Source organism: Trichoderma breve, chromosome 2, assembly GCF_028502605.1.
Source record: "Trichoderma breve strain T069 chromosome 2, whole genome shotgun sequence".
Classification (NCBI taxonomy): Eukaryota; Fungi; Ascomycota; class Sordariomycetes; order Hypocreales; family Hypocreaceae; genus Trichoderma; species Trichoderma breve.
Window position 1 is genome coordinate 2,026,128 of NC_079233.1, and position 17,177 is coordinate 2,043,304.

General features: G+C 51.6%; 8 protein-coding genes across 8 annotated transcripts; 4 read left to right on the top strand and 4 right to left on the bottom strand.

Moving 5' to 3' along the window:
• Nucleotides 1-499: 499 nt before the first annotated feature.
• On the top strand, nt 500-1,439 carry T069G_02851 (uncharacterized protein; the record flags this gene model as incomplete). The annotated part of the gene is made up of 2 exons (XM_056170061.1): nt 500-613; nt 672-1,439. The coding sequence occupies 2 exons, from the start codon at nt 500-502 to the stop codon at nt 1,437-1,439; spliced, it is 882 nt and encodes a 293-aa protein (XP_056030953.1).
• A 920-nt stretch (nt 1,440-2,359) lies between these two features.
• Nucleotides 2,360-3,265, bottom strand: T069G_02852 (cytochrome oxidase c assembly domain-containing protein; the record flags this gene model as incomplete). The annotated part of the gene is made up of 2 exons (XM_056170062.1): nt 2,360-2,871; nt 2,992-3,265. The coding sequence occupies 2 exons, from the start codon at nt 3,263-3,265 to the stop codon at nt 2,360-2,362; spliced, it is 786 nt and encodes a 261-aa protein (XP_056030954.1).
• Nucleotides 3,266-4,469: 1,204 nt separating this feature from the next.
• Nucleotides 4,470-5,479, top strand: T069G_02853 (ribosomal protein l13e domain-containing protein; the record flags this gene model as incomplete). The annotated part of the gene is made up of 5 exons (XM_056170063.1): nt 4,470-4,472; nt 4,551-4,584; nt 4,658-4,704; nt 4,775-4,933; nt 5,084-5,479. The coding sequence occupies 5 exons, from the start codon at nt 4,470-4,472 to the stop codon at nt 5,477-5,479; spliced, it is 639 nt and encodes a 212-aa protein (XP_056030955.1).
• Nucleotides 5,480-5,977: 498 nt separating this feature from the next.
• Nucleotides 5,978-8,219, bottom strand: T069G_02854 (uncharacterized protein; the record flags this gene model as incomplete). The annotated part of the gene is made up of 3 exons (XM_056170064.1): nt 5,978-7,566; nt 7,637-7,888; nt 8,006-8,219. The coding sequence occupies 3 exons, from the start codon at nt 8,217-8,219 to the stop codon at nt 5,978-5,980; spliced, it is 2,055 nt and encodes a 684-aa protein (XP_056030956.1).
• A 772-nt stretch (nt 8,220-8,991) lies between these two features.
• On the top strand, nt 8,992-9,535 carry T069G_02855 (pam16 domain-containing protein; the record flags this gene model as incomplete). The annotated part of the gene is made up of 2 exons (XM_056170065.1): nt 8,992-8,994; nt 9,113-9,535. The coding sequence occupies 2 exons, from the start codon at nt 8,992-8,994 to the stop codon at nt 9,533-9,535; spliced, it is 426 nt and encodes a 141-aa protein (XP_056030957.1).
• A 446-nt stretch (nt 9,536-9,981) lies between these two features.
• Nucleotides 9,982-12,266, bottom strand: T069G_02856 (biotin/lipoate a/B protein ligase family domain-containing protein; the record flags this gene model as incomplete). The annotated part of the gene is made up of 5 exons (XM_056170066.1): nt 9,982-10,472; nt 10,569-10,840; nt 10,908-11,462; nt 11,528-12,161; nt 12,230-12,266. 5 exons carry the CDS (start codon nt 12,264-12,266, stop codon nt 9,982-9,984), a joined length of 1,989 nt encoding a protein of 662 aa, XP_056030958.1.
• A 143-nt stretch (nt 12,267-12,409) lies between these two features.
• T069G_02857 (mitochondrial genome maintenance protein) lies at nt 12,410-14,220 on the top strand (the record flags this gene model as incomplete). The annotated part of the gene is made up of 5 exons (XM_056170067.1): nt 12,410-12,492; nt 12,570-12,601; nt 12,779-12,802; nt 13,287-13,890; nt 13,950-14,220. The coding sequence occupies 5 exons, from the start codon at nt 12,410-12,412 to the stop codon at nt 14,218-14,220; spliced, it is 1,014 nt and encodes a 337-aa protein (XP_056030959.1).
• A 425-nt stretch (nt 14,221-14,645) lies between these two features.
• On the bottom strand, nt 14,646-15,796 carry T069G_02858 (TB2/DP1, HVA22 family domain-containing protein; the record flags this gene model as incomplete). The annotated part of the gene is made up of 3 exons (XM_056170068.1): nt 14,646-15,477; nt 15,554-15,703; nt 15,768-15,796. The coding sequence occupies 3 exons, from the start codon at nt 15,794-15,796 to the stop codon at nt 14,646-14,648; spliced, it is 1,011 nt and encodes a 336-aa protein (XP_056030960.1).
• Nucleotides 15,797-17,177: the final 1,381 nt, after the last annotated feature.

A 17,177-nucleotide genomic window follows, 5' to 3' on the forward strand; every position in this document is an offset into this window, starting at 1 on the left:
TTAGCAGCAGACCGACACTGCAAGGCGCGCGTGTTTGGTCTCTCCTCTCCTCTGGTGTCTCTTCCCCTCTGTATTTTGCCCAAGTTTGACGATCCAAAAGTCCAGAGCTGTCCTCGATTGACGGCGGCTTACCTTGGCTTTTTTCCCTTGCGTTCCCCTCACCAACTCCAAGATCTTTGGCAGGGCTAGCTGGGAGCTGTCTTGCCTCAGCTGGGCCATTCAAAAGCATCTTGCTTCAGCCACAGCTTTTGAATCAGGCACTCGCCATTGCACTGCTCTGGACGGTTGTGCCACTGTACGATTACTAGGTGCTCTTTACTCCGGAAAGGACTAGAGGACCCTTCGTGCATCTTGTGGCAGGTAGGGCGGCGGCCACCCACCTATCAAGCCTGTCAATTTTGTATCTTGTTCTGCCCCTATTGCACTGCCGTTTACACCGCTGCCCAAACATTGTTTTCTTTGCATATTATACGTTGTACTCCAGACCAAACAGATTGCAATGTCTCATACGCAACACTACATGGACGTGGTATCGGAATCCAGCCGAAAGCGTGGCCGCGATGGCGACGGAGAGATGGAAAGCATCTCGATGGGCTTGGAAGAGCATCGTAGCGTGAGTCCAAAGAGAGATGCTCTTCACCCTGGGACAGGTGTACTAACCATTGATGTAGAAACGAATCCAATGCCTTCCTCTCCGAACATCGCCAAAATCGTCCCAGCAGTGGCACTCTTCACCCCTCAGTTCCGACTCGGATGGTAACGTCTCACAGCCCAACTTTGCCTCTTGGCCACATCAATCTGCCGTAAACTCCCGTCCTTACAGTGGCGGGGAACCAAACATGGTGATGAGCTCTGGTCGGATGCCCACGCCAATCCAGCCAAACTTTGCTGCACATGGGCGTGGCCAGCAGAACGAGTGGGCAGGTCCTGGTCCTGTTGTGACGACGCTTAATGGGGTCATTAACCTGGGCCACCATCCTGCTGGCTTCTCGGACGACCAGTCAGTACCTCGTATCATGTCGGGCCTGGAAGACTGGCAGGCTGTGCAAAACCACCGAAGGCTGCCCTCGCCGATTTCAGAAGTAGAAGACTGCATACAAGATCAAGACGTTGGTGATGCTGGCATGATGATTGATGACAACATGGGCGTAGTCATGGACGCGACCGCAGGGTTACCACCTTCGCCAACCCGTGCGATGGACCACCCTAATAATATGATGGACATTGAGTCGCCGCCACATTCGCGTGCGGTTGACTTGGACGGCGACGTCCCGTCGCCCAGCCCTGGCCGGAGAGGCCATATGCGGAGCAAGCATACGATTGACAGTTGGACGTGGCAGCCTGGGATGAAGAAAAGTTTCAGCATTGGGTACCGAGCCGATTGTGAAAAGTGCAGGCTCAAAGTTCCCGGGCACTTTAATCATATCGTCATCTCATAGCAGGGGAAGACAAAACTGGCCGACCCCAAATCTGACCCGGATTTGTGGGATGCTGCTGTCAGGCCTCTCGATTAGCATGAGAAGCGACGACGGCTGGCCAAGCTTTCCGACCACAGGCGATACACGAAGCACTTTAAACCAAGATGTGCAGAGACGGCTGCCTTGCCGAAACGGAGGCTGGAATCACCCGCTTCAAGCCTGAGACCGATGACCCTTCCGCTGCGTGCAAAGATGGGAGGGGTTTTCTGGAAATACCAAAGACTGCTGGTTGATTGCGACATCCAGGGTCACATTATTTGATTTTTGCACCCACTACATTTCATCGGAGTTTGACGGAGGGATTGGGCTTGCGACGCATTCGTTATTGATATCACGCATAAACACTTGCATTGTTTTTATACAGAAGAAAAGAGACTCCTTGTTCGGGTCAGCAACAACTTGCATAGCCTCAGAGAAGCGTTCGTTGAATAAGCGACTTGCTTCGTACATGCGGTCTATACCTACTATACATATTGCTTTTTGGGGGAATTAACATGGGTACACAGCAGGCGAACTACACTATATGAGAAGCGACTCATCATTATTCAAGACTTGACCGACTAATAATTAAAAGTACATTTTTAACACCGGTGCTGTCTTCTTTTGGGCTGCATTTCCATTTCCATTTCCATTTTTAAATCCCCGTACATCTCTTCGTTAGTCCTGCATGCCCAACAAATTCAGATGCATATGATATAGAAGTTGGGAGGTGTGTCCCCTTATAGTACATACAACAAATGACTCCCGACTCCATCTAATGCAAGCCCATCCACAAGTCGTATGATACACGGCTGCCGCCTCCCCAATACCCAAATAGCACGATATATAGTTTTCTTTTCTTTCTCTTTTTCTCTTCTCCAGTTTTACTGCTGCCCATTAACTCACCACCACCCCTTCTTCTTGGGCTCCGGCGCGGAGCTTCCAGTGTCCAGGGCGAGCTGATCCAAGGGGCCTCCATTCTGCTGGTTTTGTTTTTCTTTCTCCCACGCATCCTTTGCGGCGTCTCCTACTGATTGAGCAGCGCCACTTGTGCCGCTCTCTGTGTTGCTGTTGCTGCTGCCTCCCCAAAGGAAGCCCAGCAGGCCCTTGCCCTTGCTCTCGGCAGCCTTGCCGGCGTCAAAGGCCGTCTTGACGTGCTCCTCGAAGTGTGTGCGGTGCTCGGGCGGGGATAGCAGGGGGGGCAGGCGGATGCCCTTCTCCTCGGCCTCTCGGTTGGCCTCCTCGACGAGGGCGATTTGCTCCTCGGTGGCGTCGCCCTTGAGGTAGGCCAGGCGGGCGGTGGAGAGCTCGTCGGCTTCGAACTTGCGTTGGGCTTCTATCCATTCGGCGCGGCGGGCGCGGTTGTAGCGCAGCATGTCCCAGACTGAGTATACGCTTACGACACCAGCGACGACTAGTAGAGCTCACTCGTCAGTCTATGTTTTCCAATGTCGTCCGGGCTCTCTCTCTCTCTCTCCCCTTCTGTTTCTCCCGGCTTCTTCCACTTCTAATTCTCTGTATCGTATCGACGTACCTGTAAACATGACAAGGCCCCCCACCGTCCACCTGTGCGCCACATCAAAAAACCGCCTTGAGGCGTCAATGACTCTGTCCGCCTTGCTGACCTGTGCCTTTTGCGCCGCCAGATGCGCCTGCCTCAACCGCCGTACTCGCTGCTCGGGCGTCTCGCCGGGGATCCTGGAAGCCTTTGGGGCCGCAGAGGTGGCAGACTTTGACGTAGCGTGGGGTATGGTGGAAGTGAACCTTGTAGCGTCCTTGACGCTCCGAGGTCCTATTCTGGACGCCATTTTGGAAAAAAAGAATTTAGACGGATAAGAGAAAAACAATTGTCGAGATTTAGGAAAGGCTGATTTTGAATAAGGGCCGTACTGGGGAAGAGCTGGCAGAGGAAAGCAATGGGCCAAGGTGATTCGGAGGAGAGATTTTGCTGTACCCGGAAACGGATCGTTTTCGTGAGATTTTTTGTAAAGGTGCAGCCGCAGAACGGCGAGAGGGTGGAATTCGGCGTGTGTGATTGGTGCGGGATTATTCCGGGGGTCGAGAAATGGGCTGTTTTCTTGGAGAAGAAAATTGATAGTAGCAATCGGCACTAGCGATAGCTACTGTGGTAGGGAATATTTCATTCTACGCGGGCATTGATTGAGCTGCTCTCTGACACGTTGATTGGGACGCTCTTGGTTTAATAGAGTCAGTTGTTTTGTTGGCGATTTACTAAGTAATCCGAGGCTATTCGCAGATGGACTTTCGCATCGCCACGCAGAGACAAGAGGACTTCATCGGCAGGTGATGGGTGCATACAATACTCCCTCGATTTACAAAGGGAAAATTAGACTCCCTCGATTTACAAAGGGAAAATTAGGCAGGGCTATCAAGGCGCCTTCATCTCTTGCCAGACTCTTGGTCATTCGCACGCCGTACACTACATCCAGCCGTGCATGCAGAAATTCAAGACGTCAAAACTTAGGTCGTGTTGAAATCTACAATCCCATCTCAAACTCTCATAGGCATCTTCTTCATGATGCTGCGTATAGCAGCCGTCACAATGAAAACGGAGTTGGATATATCAAAAATTGCGCCTCCCATGGCCCCGAAGGACAATGGAGCAAGGAACGACTCCGCGATGTGCAATGCAGGCCTTCCCAACTATTACTCAGAATTCTTGATCTCTGACGTAATGAAACAAGGTAAGTATGAGGAAAGGAAAGAAGAAAGGAGAGTGAAAGGGAAGGAGGAGGAAGTTGTTTTATAGCTCTAAGTTGATGCCTGGCGCGAAAGTGGGCGCTTTCAGGCATCAAGGCACTAACAATTTTCAAGCGGAGCACGTGATGCGCATTCTGATTTTTGGTGCGCGGCAGGGCATGTCCCCACGAGGTACGTATCGATTGTAGGGCACGAAAACCCTTTGACGAATTTGACGAGTCTCATCCTCCGAAATTTCAACGACTTCCGAACAACGACCACCGGAGCCCACGTTGATCGCAAGCAGACACAATGGTATGTATAGATATCCCTAATGGAACACGTTGAATTGTTGGAATTCACAAGAGTGCTGACCTTTTTTTCCCCATCCAGGCGATCAAGCACAACCAGACGATCATCAGCAACCGTGAGCACTCTCCCATCAAAACCTCGAGTCGACGATGCGAATTATCATGAACTGCGACTGACCCCTCCCACAGATTTCCGCAAGGATTGGCAGCGCCGGGTTCGCACCCACTTTGACCAGGTATGCGATGAACGACTCGAAAGAAAAAAAAACGACATTTAGAGGTGGATTATTGACCTGTTCGAAATAGCCCGGTCGCAAGACACGGAGACGCACTGCTCGTCAGGCCAAGGCTGCTGCTCTCGCTCCTCGTCCCGTCGACAAGCTGCGACCTATCGTCCGATGCCCTACCGTTAAGTACAACCGACGGGTTCGCGCCGGTCGAGGTTTCACCCTCACCGAGCTCAAGGTACGACTTTACTGAACGAGTTTCTTCCTCGCGATCCTTGGGCCTCAGAAAAGAGAAGACAAGGCAATCACGATTGCAGAGGCCTCTGGACACGAGGAACGAAATAAAGAAACTAAACTGATTGGATTGGTTCTAACAATTCATCTACAGGAGGCCGGTATCTCCAAGTCCCTGGCTCCCACCATCGGTATCTCCGTCGATTTCCGCCGACAGAACCTGAGCGAGGAGAGCCTTGCCGCCAACGTTGCCCGCCTCAAGGCCTACAAGGAGCGCCTCATCCTCCTGCCCCGCAAGTCCAACGCCCCCAAGAAGGGTGACACCAAGACCGACGTCGCCTCTCTCGACAAGGTCGCCTCCATCGCCGCTGCCCTGCCCATCGCCTCCGTCTCTGCTGGCTTCTCCGAGATCAAGAAGAGCGAGATCCCCGCCGCTGTCGAGGGTGGTGCCTACACCAAGCTTCGCATTGCCCGAAGCAACGCCAGATACCAGGGTGCCCGTGAGAAGCGTGCTCGGGACAAGGCTGAGGCCGAGACTGCCAAGAAATAAACTTTGTCAAAAAGGGAACTGGTGTTTTAAGGGTTTTTTGCTCTTTGCGTCTCTACGGGAGTGTTGCAAGGTCGGTTTCGAGGCTTTGATGAAAGTGCTAGGCCAGGTTACGGGAGGAAATATAAGCTCTTAGGTCCAGGTCAAAGAATTATTTGCATGATCAACCGGCCCTGCCCTGTATACACTATAAAAAAAGGGTCAAATGGCAGCATTTTAAACGAGCGCTGAGGCACACGTAGTAGTTTCTTGTCGTGAAAAGTTGCTCTAATTTTTTCTTGTTCAATTGGGTCCTTTGCCGCTACGTGCAACTATGAGTGATGTGAAGAGATACATATGTATGGAACGACTTGGAACGATCAACCAAGTATATGATGCGTATATATCGCCGTGGGCAATCTACTTTCCCTTTTTTGTTTATCCAGACAAGAGAGAAGAAGAGCAAAACTTGACAGCCTCTTTTACCAGCCACAACTCCATTGGCTTCCCAGCGTTTCAGATTTACGATGCCATCGCCTTATGCGCAGCCACAATCTCCGTGCCCTCCTTGACCAGATCTTGCAAGATGCTCAGCCTCAAACCAGGTAGTTGATCGCCCCACGTCCGGAGGAGTTCCGTGCACATCACCAGAGCGTTCTCCCGATCCACCCGAACCATGCTCTCCTTCTGCTTGGGATCGGCCTGCTGAGGCTCGAGTCCTAGGCCCTCTGCCATGGACGTGATCTGACCATCGGGAGCGGCCAGAGAGTATGGCGCTTCCTCAATTTGATCGTTACCTCCCGCCTCGCTAAGGGGAGTTTCTCTTCCGGTGATGGCCTTGATGAGCTCCGTCATGGTGCCGTGGATTGAGAGCAGCTCCACGATGACGCGACCTCCCTCCTTGGAACGGCACATGAGAGCAAAGACGAACCACGCTTCTGAGCGAAGACTCGGCCATTTCTGCTGGGTAATCAGGAATGAAAGAACCCTAGCGACGTCGTGTTTGCTGTAAAAGTATTCACGTCGTTGGTTTTCTTCAGGCTCGGACGATGCTGTGCCGTCATTGCCAACCGGGCGCTCCCAGTCTGGCAGTAAAGGCACGACTGGGCCAGAGTGAAGCATCCGACATGTGGCAGCTACAGCTCGAGCAGCCTCGAGTCTCGTGGGCTCAGCATCAGAGCGCTCGTAAAGAGCAATGATGCCGCTCACACTGGAGCGCTCACGGGCTGGGCTAGCAGGGTCTGCGCTGAGAGGAGCACAGATGCGAGCAACGTTGGCTGGGCAGTTGATGAGGAGCAACCGAGTCAGAGACACGGCGGCAAACTGCACCTGGGGCGAGGCATCCAAGCTGTATAGCCGTGGGACACATGTGACGTCCAACAAGTCACCGAGAAGAGGCTTGTTCTGGAGCGGAATGGCCAGGTTTTTCAAGAAAGACAAGGCTGAGTGGAGAAGCTGTGCATCGGTAATGTCTTGATTCGAGAGGAGTCTTATCAGGGGGCCATGTGCAAAGTAGACCTGAACAAGAGAGGTGGTGGCTTCATCTGAGCGGGAGAGATTGCCCAGAGCAAGACACGCCGCCGTCTGGAGCTGGACGTTCGAGCTCTGCAACCAAGCAAGAAAATTTTGAGCAACCGGACTTTGCAGTGGGTAGCATGAAGCAAACAGGTCATTGCCGGTGATGTCTGCCAAGCTGACGAGAAGGCTAGAGTAAAGCTTCTTCAAGGACGCTTCCGTATCAGCGTCGTCGATCTCGAGCATATTAAAGTGAGTATGAGCGTGGTAAAAGGTGGAAAGGAAGAGCTGCATCAAAGGTCCCTGGATCAGGGCGGCCTGGAACTTGTCATCGGCAAGGTAAGCGCCGGCCACTGAGACGAGGGATATGAAATCGTCAATGTCATCTCGAGACGGCAGACTCGTCGCCAGTGTGAGCAGGATTTCCACTGTTCGGGGACTTGCACGAGCTGCTTCGCCTTCTTGGCTAACAAGCAGTGCGAGAATCTTGCAGAAATAGGGGACGAAGACGATGAAGTTGGCAAGGGTTGGAGAGGACAAGAGATCGATGAGTCGCTGGTTGAGGTTGGCTTGTGAAGCGGCAAGCTGTGCAGGTTCTTTGATTTGAAACGCAAGTTAGTGTCTTGACGGTGATTTGTCAGACATTAAGATGTTATTGGGGCTCACCATAGTCGACTAGGATGTTGAACAAGACAGGAATTGTGAAGGGTATCAAGCTCTCATCTTGCAGGTGATTGATGACGGTAGCAAGGTGATTTCCCTGAATCACTCTCGCACGGTTCTCGTCTGTATCTGCACAAGAGTTTCCCACCAGCCGCAGTATATGAATTTTCAAGCCCTGCTCCAGATTGCCGCCAGCGAGAACACGAAGGAAGAATTCCAAGATGCCAGAATCACCAAACGGGCCTCGCCATGCCACTATACGAATACAGATGTTGGGTTAGTCTACCGGTATAGCTCTTCTTCTACTTGGACACATCCAAGGACCAATCTCGCCAAATTTCGATCTATTAGCTGATTTTGATAGTGACTCACCATCTCTGCTGCCATCGCCCAGCTTCTCAGCCATGAGCTCCAGGTCTTCCTGACTATGGGAGGTCCATACCTCACGGCAAGCTGCTAGGAGTGGTATCAACAGCTCGGTTCTCCTCTGACGAGCGTCCACAGACTCTGTGGTTTCATCGTACTTGTCAGGAGAGACTTTGCTGCCTTCTCGCAGGAGCATCTCTTCAATCTCCTTTGGCGCCATGGCTGCTGTTGATTCCTTCCCTATTTTCACAAAAAAACACGATATTATGATGTCTTGTTCTAAAATTTCAAGAATATGGTAAGAGAACTCGCAATGAAGAGGCAAGGAGATGATTCGGAAATTAGGTGATATATGCTTTTCAAGATGAAGTCTCTTCACACGCAAACCCTGCGAGGTGATGACGACTCTGTGCTGTTAGGCCAAATTCAAGGTTCCTCAGCCTCAGCATGAAACAGACGGAAAGCCCTAGTCCAGCCAAAAACGCGTATACGGCAGGCTTAGATTGGATTATGCAATTGCCGGAGAGTATTTTAGCTTCTTACTTTCCGGACGGGACAGACGACGGCAAATAGTATCAACGGATCCTGCCAATGGGCACGACGAGCAAGGGCCCAGGCATGTCCAAGTAATTTATTAGTGAGATGGGCAATTGCGTGGCTCGTTCAGGGGGATCCTCTCTGCTGTGGTGGGTGTGGCTGGAATTTACCGGGAACGAGGGGGCGGGGACTTGGGGCGATGAGTGAGCCTTACCGCGGTGAGCGTCCTTGCGTTTGCTCGGTGAGCGGCAGATCGTCGGGTAAAGGAGGCAAGTTTATCCCGGATAAGTCGCAAACTCGAAAATTCAAGAGACAACGACTCTCGCATTCTCGGCCGCGGGACGGTGCCCATACTTGCTTGTCTTTTCGTTAGCCGCATTCTACAGGATTACAAAATCTCTGTGAAGGAGTGTCTTTAATCTGCTTCGGTTAGCTGTACTGGCTTCTTCATCACCATGGTATGTCTGCACCAATTTTTTCTTTACTTGCCGAGGCCCCGGTATCACACGATATTGCGACACCAACTTGTTGAATATCTGTGACAACATGGCTGACCCTGGATCACTTTGAAAATAGGCGCACAAATTCGTCATCACAGCCTTTCTCACAGGCTCTCGCATCCTGGGACGGTCCTTCATGGCCGCCTACAAACAAGCCCAGGCCTCGTCGCAATATCAGCGTGCGCAAGCCAAAGCGACTGGCGTCAGCGCTTCAGGCCGAGCCTCTCTAACAGCCGGCATGACCCTTGAAGAGGCTTGCCGCATCCTGAACGTCAAACCCCCCGCCAATGGCCAGGCCAACGTTGAGGAGGTGCTCGAGCGGTACAAGAGACTATTTGACGCAAACAACCCTGAAAAGGGTGGCAGCTTCTATCTCCAGAGCAAGATTGTAAGAGCAAGGGAGCGATTCGAGGCTGAGATTGGACCCATACGAGAAAAAGCCGAAGCGGAGGCTGAAGCAAAGGAGGGGTGGAAGCCCAAAGTCTACAAGGATCAATGAGCAGGGTTGAAGCGGACGACTTATACGACTAAGGTATAATACGGTGTTGTGTGGGAGAAGAGCTTACGCGGCAGCTCGATGTTCTAACTTGGAAGAGATGAGCGAGCCGCGAAGCTCCCCTCCAAGGAGGGGTGGGACGACAACTCAATATCCACCCTTTTGTATATGATTTCCTTTTTCTTTCTATTATTACCACATCTTCACTCGACAGTGGCATGGCACGGCGTTTATGGAGGAGGGAGACATCTAGAGGCTTCGAGGCCACCGGAGACTGGGTCTAGACGAAAACAAAAAAAGCAAGGGCGATTTGGAACTGACTTCAATACGCGGCTGTCAGCATGCTTGTACAATACGAAACGATGTAACATACCACCTGTGTAAAATTGAAATGATTAGATGAGCCCTCTATCTGTTTAACCGTGTTGACGTGTACTCTATTTGACAGCTCATGTTTTCCTACGGACGAGGCCCTTCCAATAGTCGAAGCTATTCTCATCACTCTGAAGGCTCCATATCTTGCCGTTCCCCCTCCCTTCAGAATCCGTCTCCTCAACACGCAACATCCCCCAGTCGCGAGTGATGCCCAAGACTCTCGCCTTGACACCACCCTCGGCCTCCAGCGTGATAGCCTGACCCGTGTGTAGCCAGTGGCGGTAGTACCGCGTCTCGAGGTCTTGGGAGAAGCCCTCGCGGCGGAACTGCTCGTATATGGCCTCCAGACGGGTGAGGATGCGGGCGAGAAGGGTCTCTATGTGGAAAGGCGCGACGTTTTGCGGGAGTAGGTCAGAGAGGGAGGTTGTCGGACGAGGATTGGTAGCGTTAATGCCGATGCCTAGGACAACTTGGTATGCGCCGTTGAAGTAGCTGCATTGGGAGAGAATACCGCCGATTTTGACGTAGGACTGAGACGAAGCTGGTTTTGTGGGATCAAGGGCATCTGATATTTACGTTAGCATGAAATGGATGTATAAGGCCGTATGTTTAGAGAAGAGTGATGGGAGAATCATTTGACATCTCATGTATTGTAACTTACATATATCATTGGGCCACTTCAACTTGACAGGCATCTTATCATAGCCTGTGTCAAACGAGCGGATAGCTTCAACAATGGCAACGGCTGCAATATACTGGATGAATACTATCGGCCGTGAAGCAGCAAGGTGAGCTGGGTGGTTGATAACGGTAGAGAATAAGAGAGATCCAGGGGGCGCGACCCAAACGTTGCTTCCACGTCCTCGGCCAGCGACTTGGGTCGTAGCAGTGAAGGTGAAGCCCGTTGGTAGTTTGCAGTTGAGCTTTGGGTTCCTATGTGTCCATGAGTCAGTATTTGTATTGAAAAACCATTTCGGGCGCAGTGTAGGACAAAACGCACTTTTCAAGCAGAGTGTTGGTGCTAGTCACGACATCTCCGTAGAGCAACACATCTCCCCATTGATCAGCGCTAGGTTCAATCTTCCTGTACTTCTTCAGACTCGAGTAGAAACGTTCGTGGTTGAAGCGCGGTGTTAGTTCATCGCTAGGTAACTTTGTCTCATGAGCAATAATCTTCTTAATGACCGAGCTTGGATCGTCCAGCGCCTCGGCTTGTGGCAAAGTGTTTGCAAGCTCATCCAGGTTCAGCTCATCTGCTTGATTTATGACCTGGAAAGTATCCGCCTCTCCGCGGATATACTCGTTGCCATTCTCCTTTTCGATAGCGTCCCCCCAGTCGCACAGCAGCTCTGTCACCTTGCCACTCTCGAGAGCAGTAAGATGGAGGCTGGACAGCGAGGGGGGCGTATAATCATCCTGGACAACTTCGAGCCCCAGTTCTGATAGAAGAGCCTTCAAAAAGCTGGTTCTGGAGTTGTCGTCTGCGGCAAGTTTGTCGACTAGCTCGCTATAGCCTGGAATATCTGGCTGCGCGTTGAGATTGGCTGGGGCAAATCTAGGAATATGTCAGCCGAGGCTCTCGCTTCACAAAATGTCCGATGAATGGTATGAGCAACTTACTCCGGATGAGGCCCGCTCAAAATTGCCTTGCCCTCTCCTACGTGGCACAAAACGACTGCAGCTTTTGCATCACCACCGTCCACGTCCAAATCGTCCTTGTATGAGGCCAGAACCTCAATCTTGCGTCCCCCTGTTGGGTTCGCATCGACAAAAACACCGCCTCCATTATAATAGACGGCAAATTCGCCAGGTATCTTGTCTTTCAAAGATTGCTTTTCCGCTTTGATAGTAGCAGCTCGTGCTCCCTTCTCGCTCTTGTATTCGAATCCTTTGAATGCCCCGCCACGACACGTTCCAGGGAAGAAACCAAGCTCTCTGCTGCCAATCACTTCCAATGCCTTGTTACCAACTTCAAATTCGCATCTGCTGCTGCCATAATATCCGCCTGCGCAGAGACCTAGATATGCCCCTCCTCGCCGAACAAACTCGCTGATGCGGCGATTTCCCTCGCCATTAAAGACTCGACAGTAGCCAAGATCAGCGCCACCGGGAAACACAAGAAGAGCGCAAGTTTGGGCCCAAGGCTCTTTTAGGAGGGCCGTCTCATTGATGGGGATGATGGCGTAGTTGGGGGATAGAAGCCGGCGGAGAGAGTACATGCAATGCCGCACAGATTCTGCCGTAGTCCCGGTGCCTATTGTTACAGTGAGTAAAAAATACTTGATTCGGTAGATAGAAGTCAAATGGAGGGAGAATATTGACCTGTATGGACCAGGATATTGAGTCGACTAGGCGCCATGATGCTTTGTTTTCTCCGGCTGAAGTAACAAGTCACGCCACCTGATAATCAATATTTGCTCTTTTCTTCTCTCTTACATCAACCAGCGCTGCAACAACACCGGGACCATTGACGACTCTTCACAAGCCGCAAAATCTTTCGATATGCCCGGACAGGTACAAGAAAAGCCGCCAGCTACGGAGGCTTCAGCCGCGGCAATTGAGGATGATGATGAGCCGGATGAGTGGTGAGTAGCGGTTGAGCGGGTTAAAGCTGGCTGTTTGAAGAGACCCCGACGCTAAGCCGTGCTTTTGCGAACTCCAGGGACAAGCGGATATTCAGCACGGGCTGCGCGGGTAAGTTGCCAGTTGAAGTCAATTGATGTATTCATACATTTCTCTGTTTTTTTGAGGAGATATAAAGAAGGAAGAAGCGTTGAAGATGGGATCAGACGTTTTCTTCGGATTTTTTTTTTCAGAATATCTCTCTCTTCTAGGGTAACCGAAAAGCTGACGCAGACACTTCGTGAACAGATGAAAATATGAAGATGACAGACTGTTACTACGAAAAGAAGGATTGGAGAGCATGTGCAAAAGAGGCAAGTATTTTGTCTTATTTTAGTATAAGCCGAATTCCCATTGCACTTATGCCGAGTCCGAAACAGTTACTAACTATGCGTCTTTGTTCCTTGTAGATGGAGGATTTCAAAGAGTGCTGGAAGCAGCATGGTAACAATGAGCGAACCAGTACCAAGGATACATAAAATGGCCGTGGTATTCCAAATTTTATTTCCAACTCGAGGAAAAATGTAACAACAGTAAATAGACTATCTTGACTCACTTAAAACATTTATTTATAATTTTCCAACAAAGAAATGCCGGTTTGTATTGAAATTCACCAGTGCGTCAAACAAACATTAAACAAAGAACAAACACAGCGGTAGCCGGAACTTCTTTTGACCGGGCCATATCAGCGATAACACATGAAATCTTCAGATGCCGTGAATTCACAACCATTGCTCTGAAACTCAAACAACGAAAGATCCTAGACTGTCAATCCTATCCGCCATGCTTCCCTCACGCAGAGCCTTTTCCGCCGCCTCCAGGCAACTCGGCTGCCGCTCTTTCAGACCGATCCAGCCTTCAGCACGGCTCTATTCCACAGAGACATCAACTACGTCAACGACAGAAGAGCCCGCAGCTAAGCCCACTTCTACCCCAGCTGTAGCGACACCGAAATACGCAAAGCCCGCGCCCAGAGCGAGCAAGCCGGCAGTGGCAGCATCTACACCGTCTCCCGCAGCATCTTACAGCGACGTTGTCTACCAAGCCAAGAACATTGCGTACGAGGACGCAAGGGAGGATGGCGATGTGACGGACCCGGCCGCCGTGGACTGGACGAGGAGTTTCTACGGCATCTCAGCCCGGCCAGTAACAGAAAAGCAATTCAAGGCCCTGATGCAGCCTGTGGACGAGAAGGACATCGAGGTCAAGCCCGACGGCGTCATCTACCTGCCAGAGATCAAGTACAGGAGGAGGCTGAACGAAGTCTTTGGTCCCATGGGATGGGGCCTGATTCCCAAGGGAGAGGCCGTGGTTGGCGATTCAATCGTGACCCGCGAGTATGCGCTCATCGTCGATGGCCGGTAAGACACTACCAATCGCTGCGTGCGTCACTCCAAGCCACCTGCTAACGTTACTACAGCTTTGTCTCACAAGCCCAGGGCGAAAACTCGTACTTCTCCGCCGAACAGCTACCCTCTGCCGTCGAAGGCTGCAAGTCAAATGCCCTGATGCGCTGCTGCAAAGACCTAGGCATCGCCTCCGAGCTGTGGGACCCCCACTTTGTCCGATGGTTCAAGAAGAATCACATGGAGGAAGTGTGGGTAGAGCACGTCACAACCAAGAAGAAGCGAGTGCAGTGGTATAGGAAGGGCGATGTGGATGTGTCATACCCCTACAAGGTCAGCAAGTAGGGACCAAACACCGGATGGGGTGAGCTTCTTTAAGTCGCCGAGGGAGAATTTGACGAGGACTTGACGATCACCCAGGGAGTGCAAAATGCGCGAATTGTAATAAAAGAGACACCCCCGAAAACAACTACATTGATGACAACACGGGCGAGGAGTGGACTTGTATGATACTTGTGTTAGAGGGTTTTTTTTTGTTTGATGCGATGTAGCAAGGTTTTGATTAGACCTATGGGTTGGATGTACACAAAAAAAGGCATCTGTGGGGGCCGTTTTTTACTCCCCTCGATATATCATGATTCAATATCTCAAAGAGTGTCCAAGTCTCCATACAAATCCATGTATAGCATCCACGCGACATGGCGGTAACAGGTGGTCTACGCGTTCAGTCTATACTCGCGGGCCAGCCATTTCCGATGTTCTTGTGCTTCCTAGTCTTCTAGTCCAGAGCTGTGACCTGTACCCGGCTGCGTATTGCGACCCCAAGGCATCCACGAACCACCGTCGCCACCTCCAGCATGACGGCGGCGGAGGTTGGCCTCATCTTCGGCCCCGCTCTCGGCATCGATCTTCTCGAAGTCGGTCTCGCTGCGGCTCTTGCTCAGTCCACTCCATCCGCTGAGCCCGCTGGGCGGCCTCTGTGTGACCTCTTCGTCGCTATCCATGTGCCTGGAGCGAGATCGGGACTGCGTCTGTCCGCCATTTCGTTGAATCTGTGCCGCTTCACGATCCAGGGCTGTGAGAAGGACGTTGAGACGGTCCCGCTGAGAGGCGATAAAGGTCATCCTCTCGCTTGAGTCTTGTATGTGAGATGGGACGACTGATGATGACGATACGCCAGCAGCGTCGCTTCGTGCCCCCGAGCCACCGGTCGCCGCGGCTACGGCGCTGGCCAGCAGGCCGAAGAGATCCGAGCCCACATTTGAGGGGGCAGCAGGTCCGGTCGCCGTCGGAATGCTAAATCGAGCGAGGAGCGACTGCGTGTAGCTCTGGTAGGTGTTCGGAGGAGGAGTGGGAGGCTCGGGTTCGCTCGGTGGCAGGCCTAGGACATTGACTCTCAAGTAGTCGATTGCCTTTCGGAAGTAATCGATACCGGCCGCCTTGAGACGCTCATGGGCGCTCGCGATGAACTCGTCGATTTGCGATTCATTGTCGCGGAGGAAGGGGTGGACGTATTGCTCGTATAGCACCCGGGCGCCCTGGGTTTGCGGTAGAATCAGGTATAGGAAGAAGAGAAGGCGGATGTAGCCATAGAACGGCACCCTTTGAAGCCAAACGAATCAATATCAGAGCGTCACAAGCGGCGTGAGACGGACACGGAGGCGGCTGTAAGACGTACCACGCAAGGATGAAGTAAACCCACGACTCCACCAGCAGACAACAGCTAAAGACAACCCAGTACATGAGCCATGGTGTCAGCTGTGCAGGATCCGACGTCTTGAGGGCTTTGTAGGAAGCAAAGATGGGGAAGAGGAAGGATGCGATAGAGCTGTTTTGCTTGGGGCATTAGCGCTTCTTAGCAGTGACGGCATGGCGGGGCAGATAAAACACACGATAAGAGCATCGCAAAGAGGTCGAACATGGTGGCGGGAGGACGAGGCCCGACGCGGCCCGTTTGACGTCCAGAGCTGGATTGAATATAGGTATGTAGAATATAGAATAGAAAGCGACGAGTAGTTTTAGGGTGCCTTTATCCGCGATCACTGTTACCGAGGGTTTGTGGAAGTAGCAGGTTATACAAGAAATTGAGTTGCAGCCGGAGGTCGAGGTTGGGGGTAAAAGGGCTTAGTTAGGCTCAAGGCAGCTCCAGCCCAGCAGCCCTTTTTGTTTGCGACTGAGCACCAGAGGCAGGCCTCTAATAGTGAGGCGATGGCAAATGCTGATAGCCTCTAAGTGGATTAGGCTCAGGTGGCACAACAGCCTCTCAGCAGGGATCAGTAGCCTGTGGTGAGGCCGGGAAAGGGGAAAGGGCAGCAGGATGGCTGTCGTGTGAGCAGCAGGGCGAGCACCTGAGATGCTGAAACCGGAAGAAGCGTTGCGGTGCAGAGTCGCGCAACGGCAGAGAGGCTCCCCGCAATTGCGAATCCGGCCGGCGATGTGCTCGTGACTGAGCCTGAAGCGGCTGTAAGCGTGTCTTCCGGACTTGGGGATGACGCAGTGGTGTCTACCTGAGCGGTAGTGGTTTATTAGGGGCGAAGAGCCGGAGCCTAGGGGATTTGTAGCAGTACGACGTAATAGGTATTGTTCCCTAGCGATGATTCCGGGCCGTGGAGGTGATTTTGAGGCGCTGAGGAATGACGAGAGAGTTGCGTGAAAGATGCTGTGCTTACCCATCGAAGGACGGATCGGAACATTCACATGTCATTTGAATGCATTTATACAGGCACATGTAAGTATGCGGAGAAGCCCGATTGAATGAGCGATCCACGGAAGGAGCACTGCAAGTCCCCATGCAGGGACGCCATGGGAGGCTGTGGATGTCTGTATAGTCTAAATTTAGCACCTCAAAATCAACAATCGCATATCCTCTGTGGCGCAATTGGCTAGCGCGTCTGACTGTTAATCAGGAGGTTGGAAGTTCGAGCCTTCCCGGAGGAGACGCAACACCAATATTATTTTTTGGCGATTTAAATTCTACTTTTATTATTAATTATATGTTTCATTAACATATAATTCCGCATTGTCAGAGTGTGGATGCTGTGATTATCAAAATATCCTATTTTTGCTCTTTCCCTCTTTTTGCGAGATTATACAGTAATAGGTGCTATTTCGCTTGACTGTGTTGCAGTTGGCAGGCAGCTGGCACTTGCTGCGAGTTTTATCACTTACATTTCCCACAGATTGGAAAGTATTTACGTCATGACTGACTAAAGCATTGATAGAATTAACTCCTTGCTATTTAATTACATACATCTTGAACTCCTCTTTACGCTTTCGTTGAATATCAATTTCTTCTCCTCCAC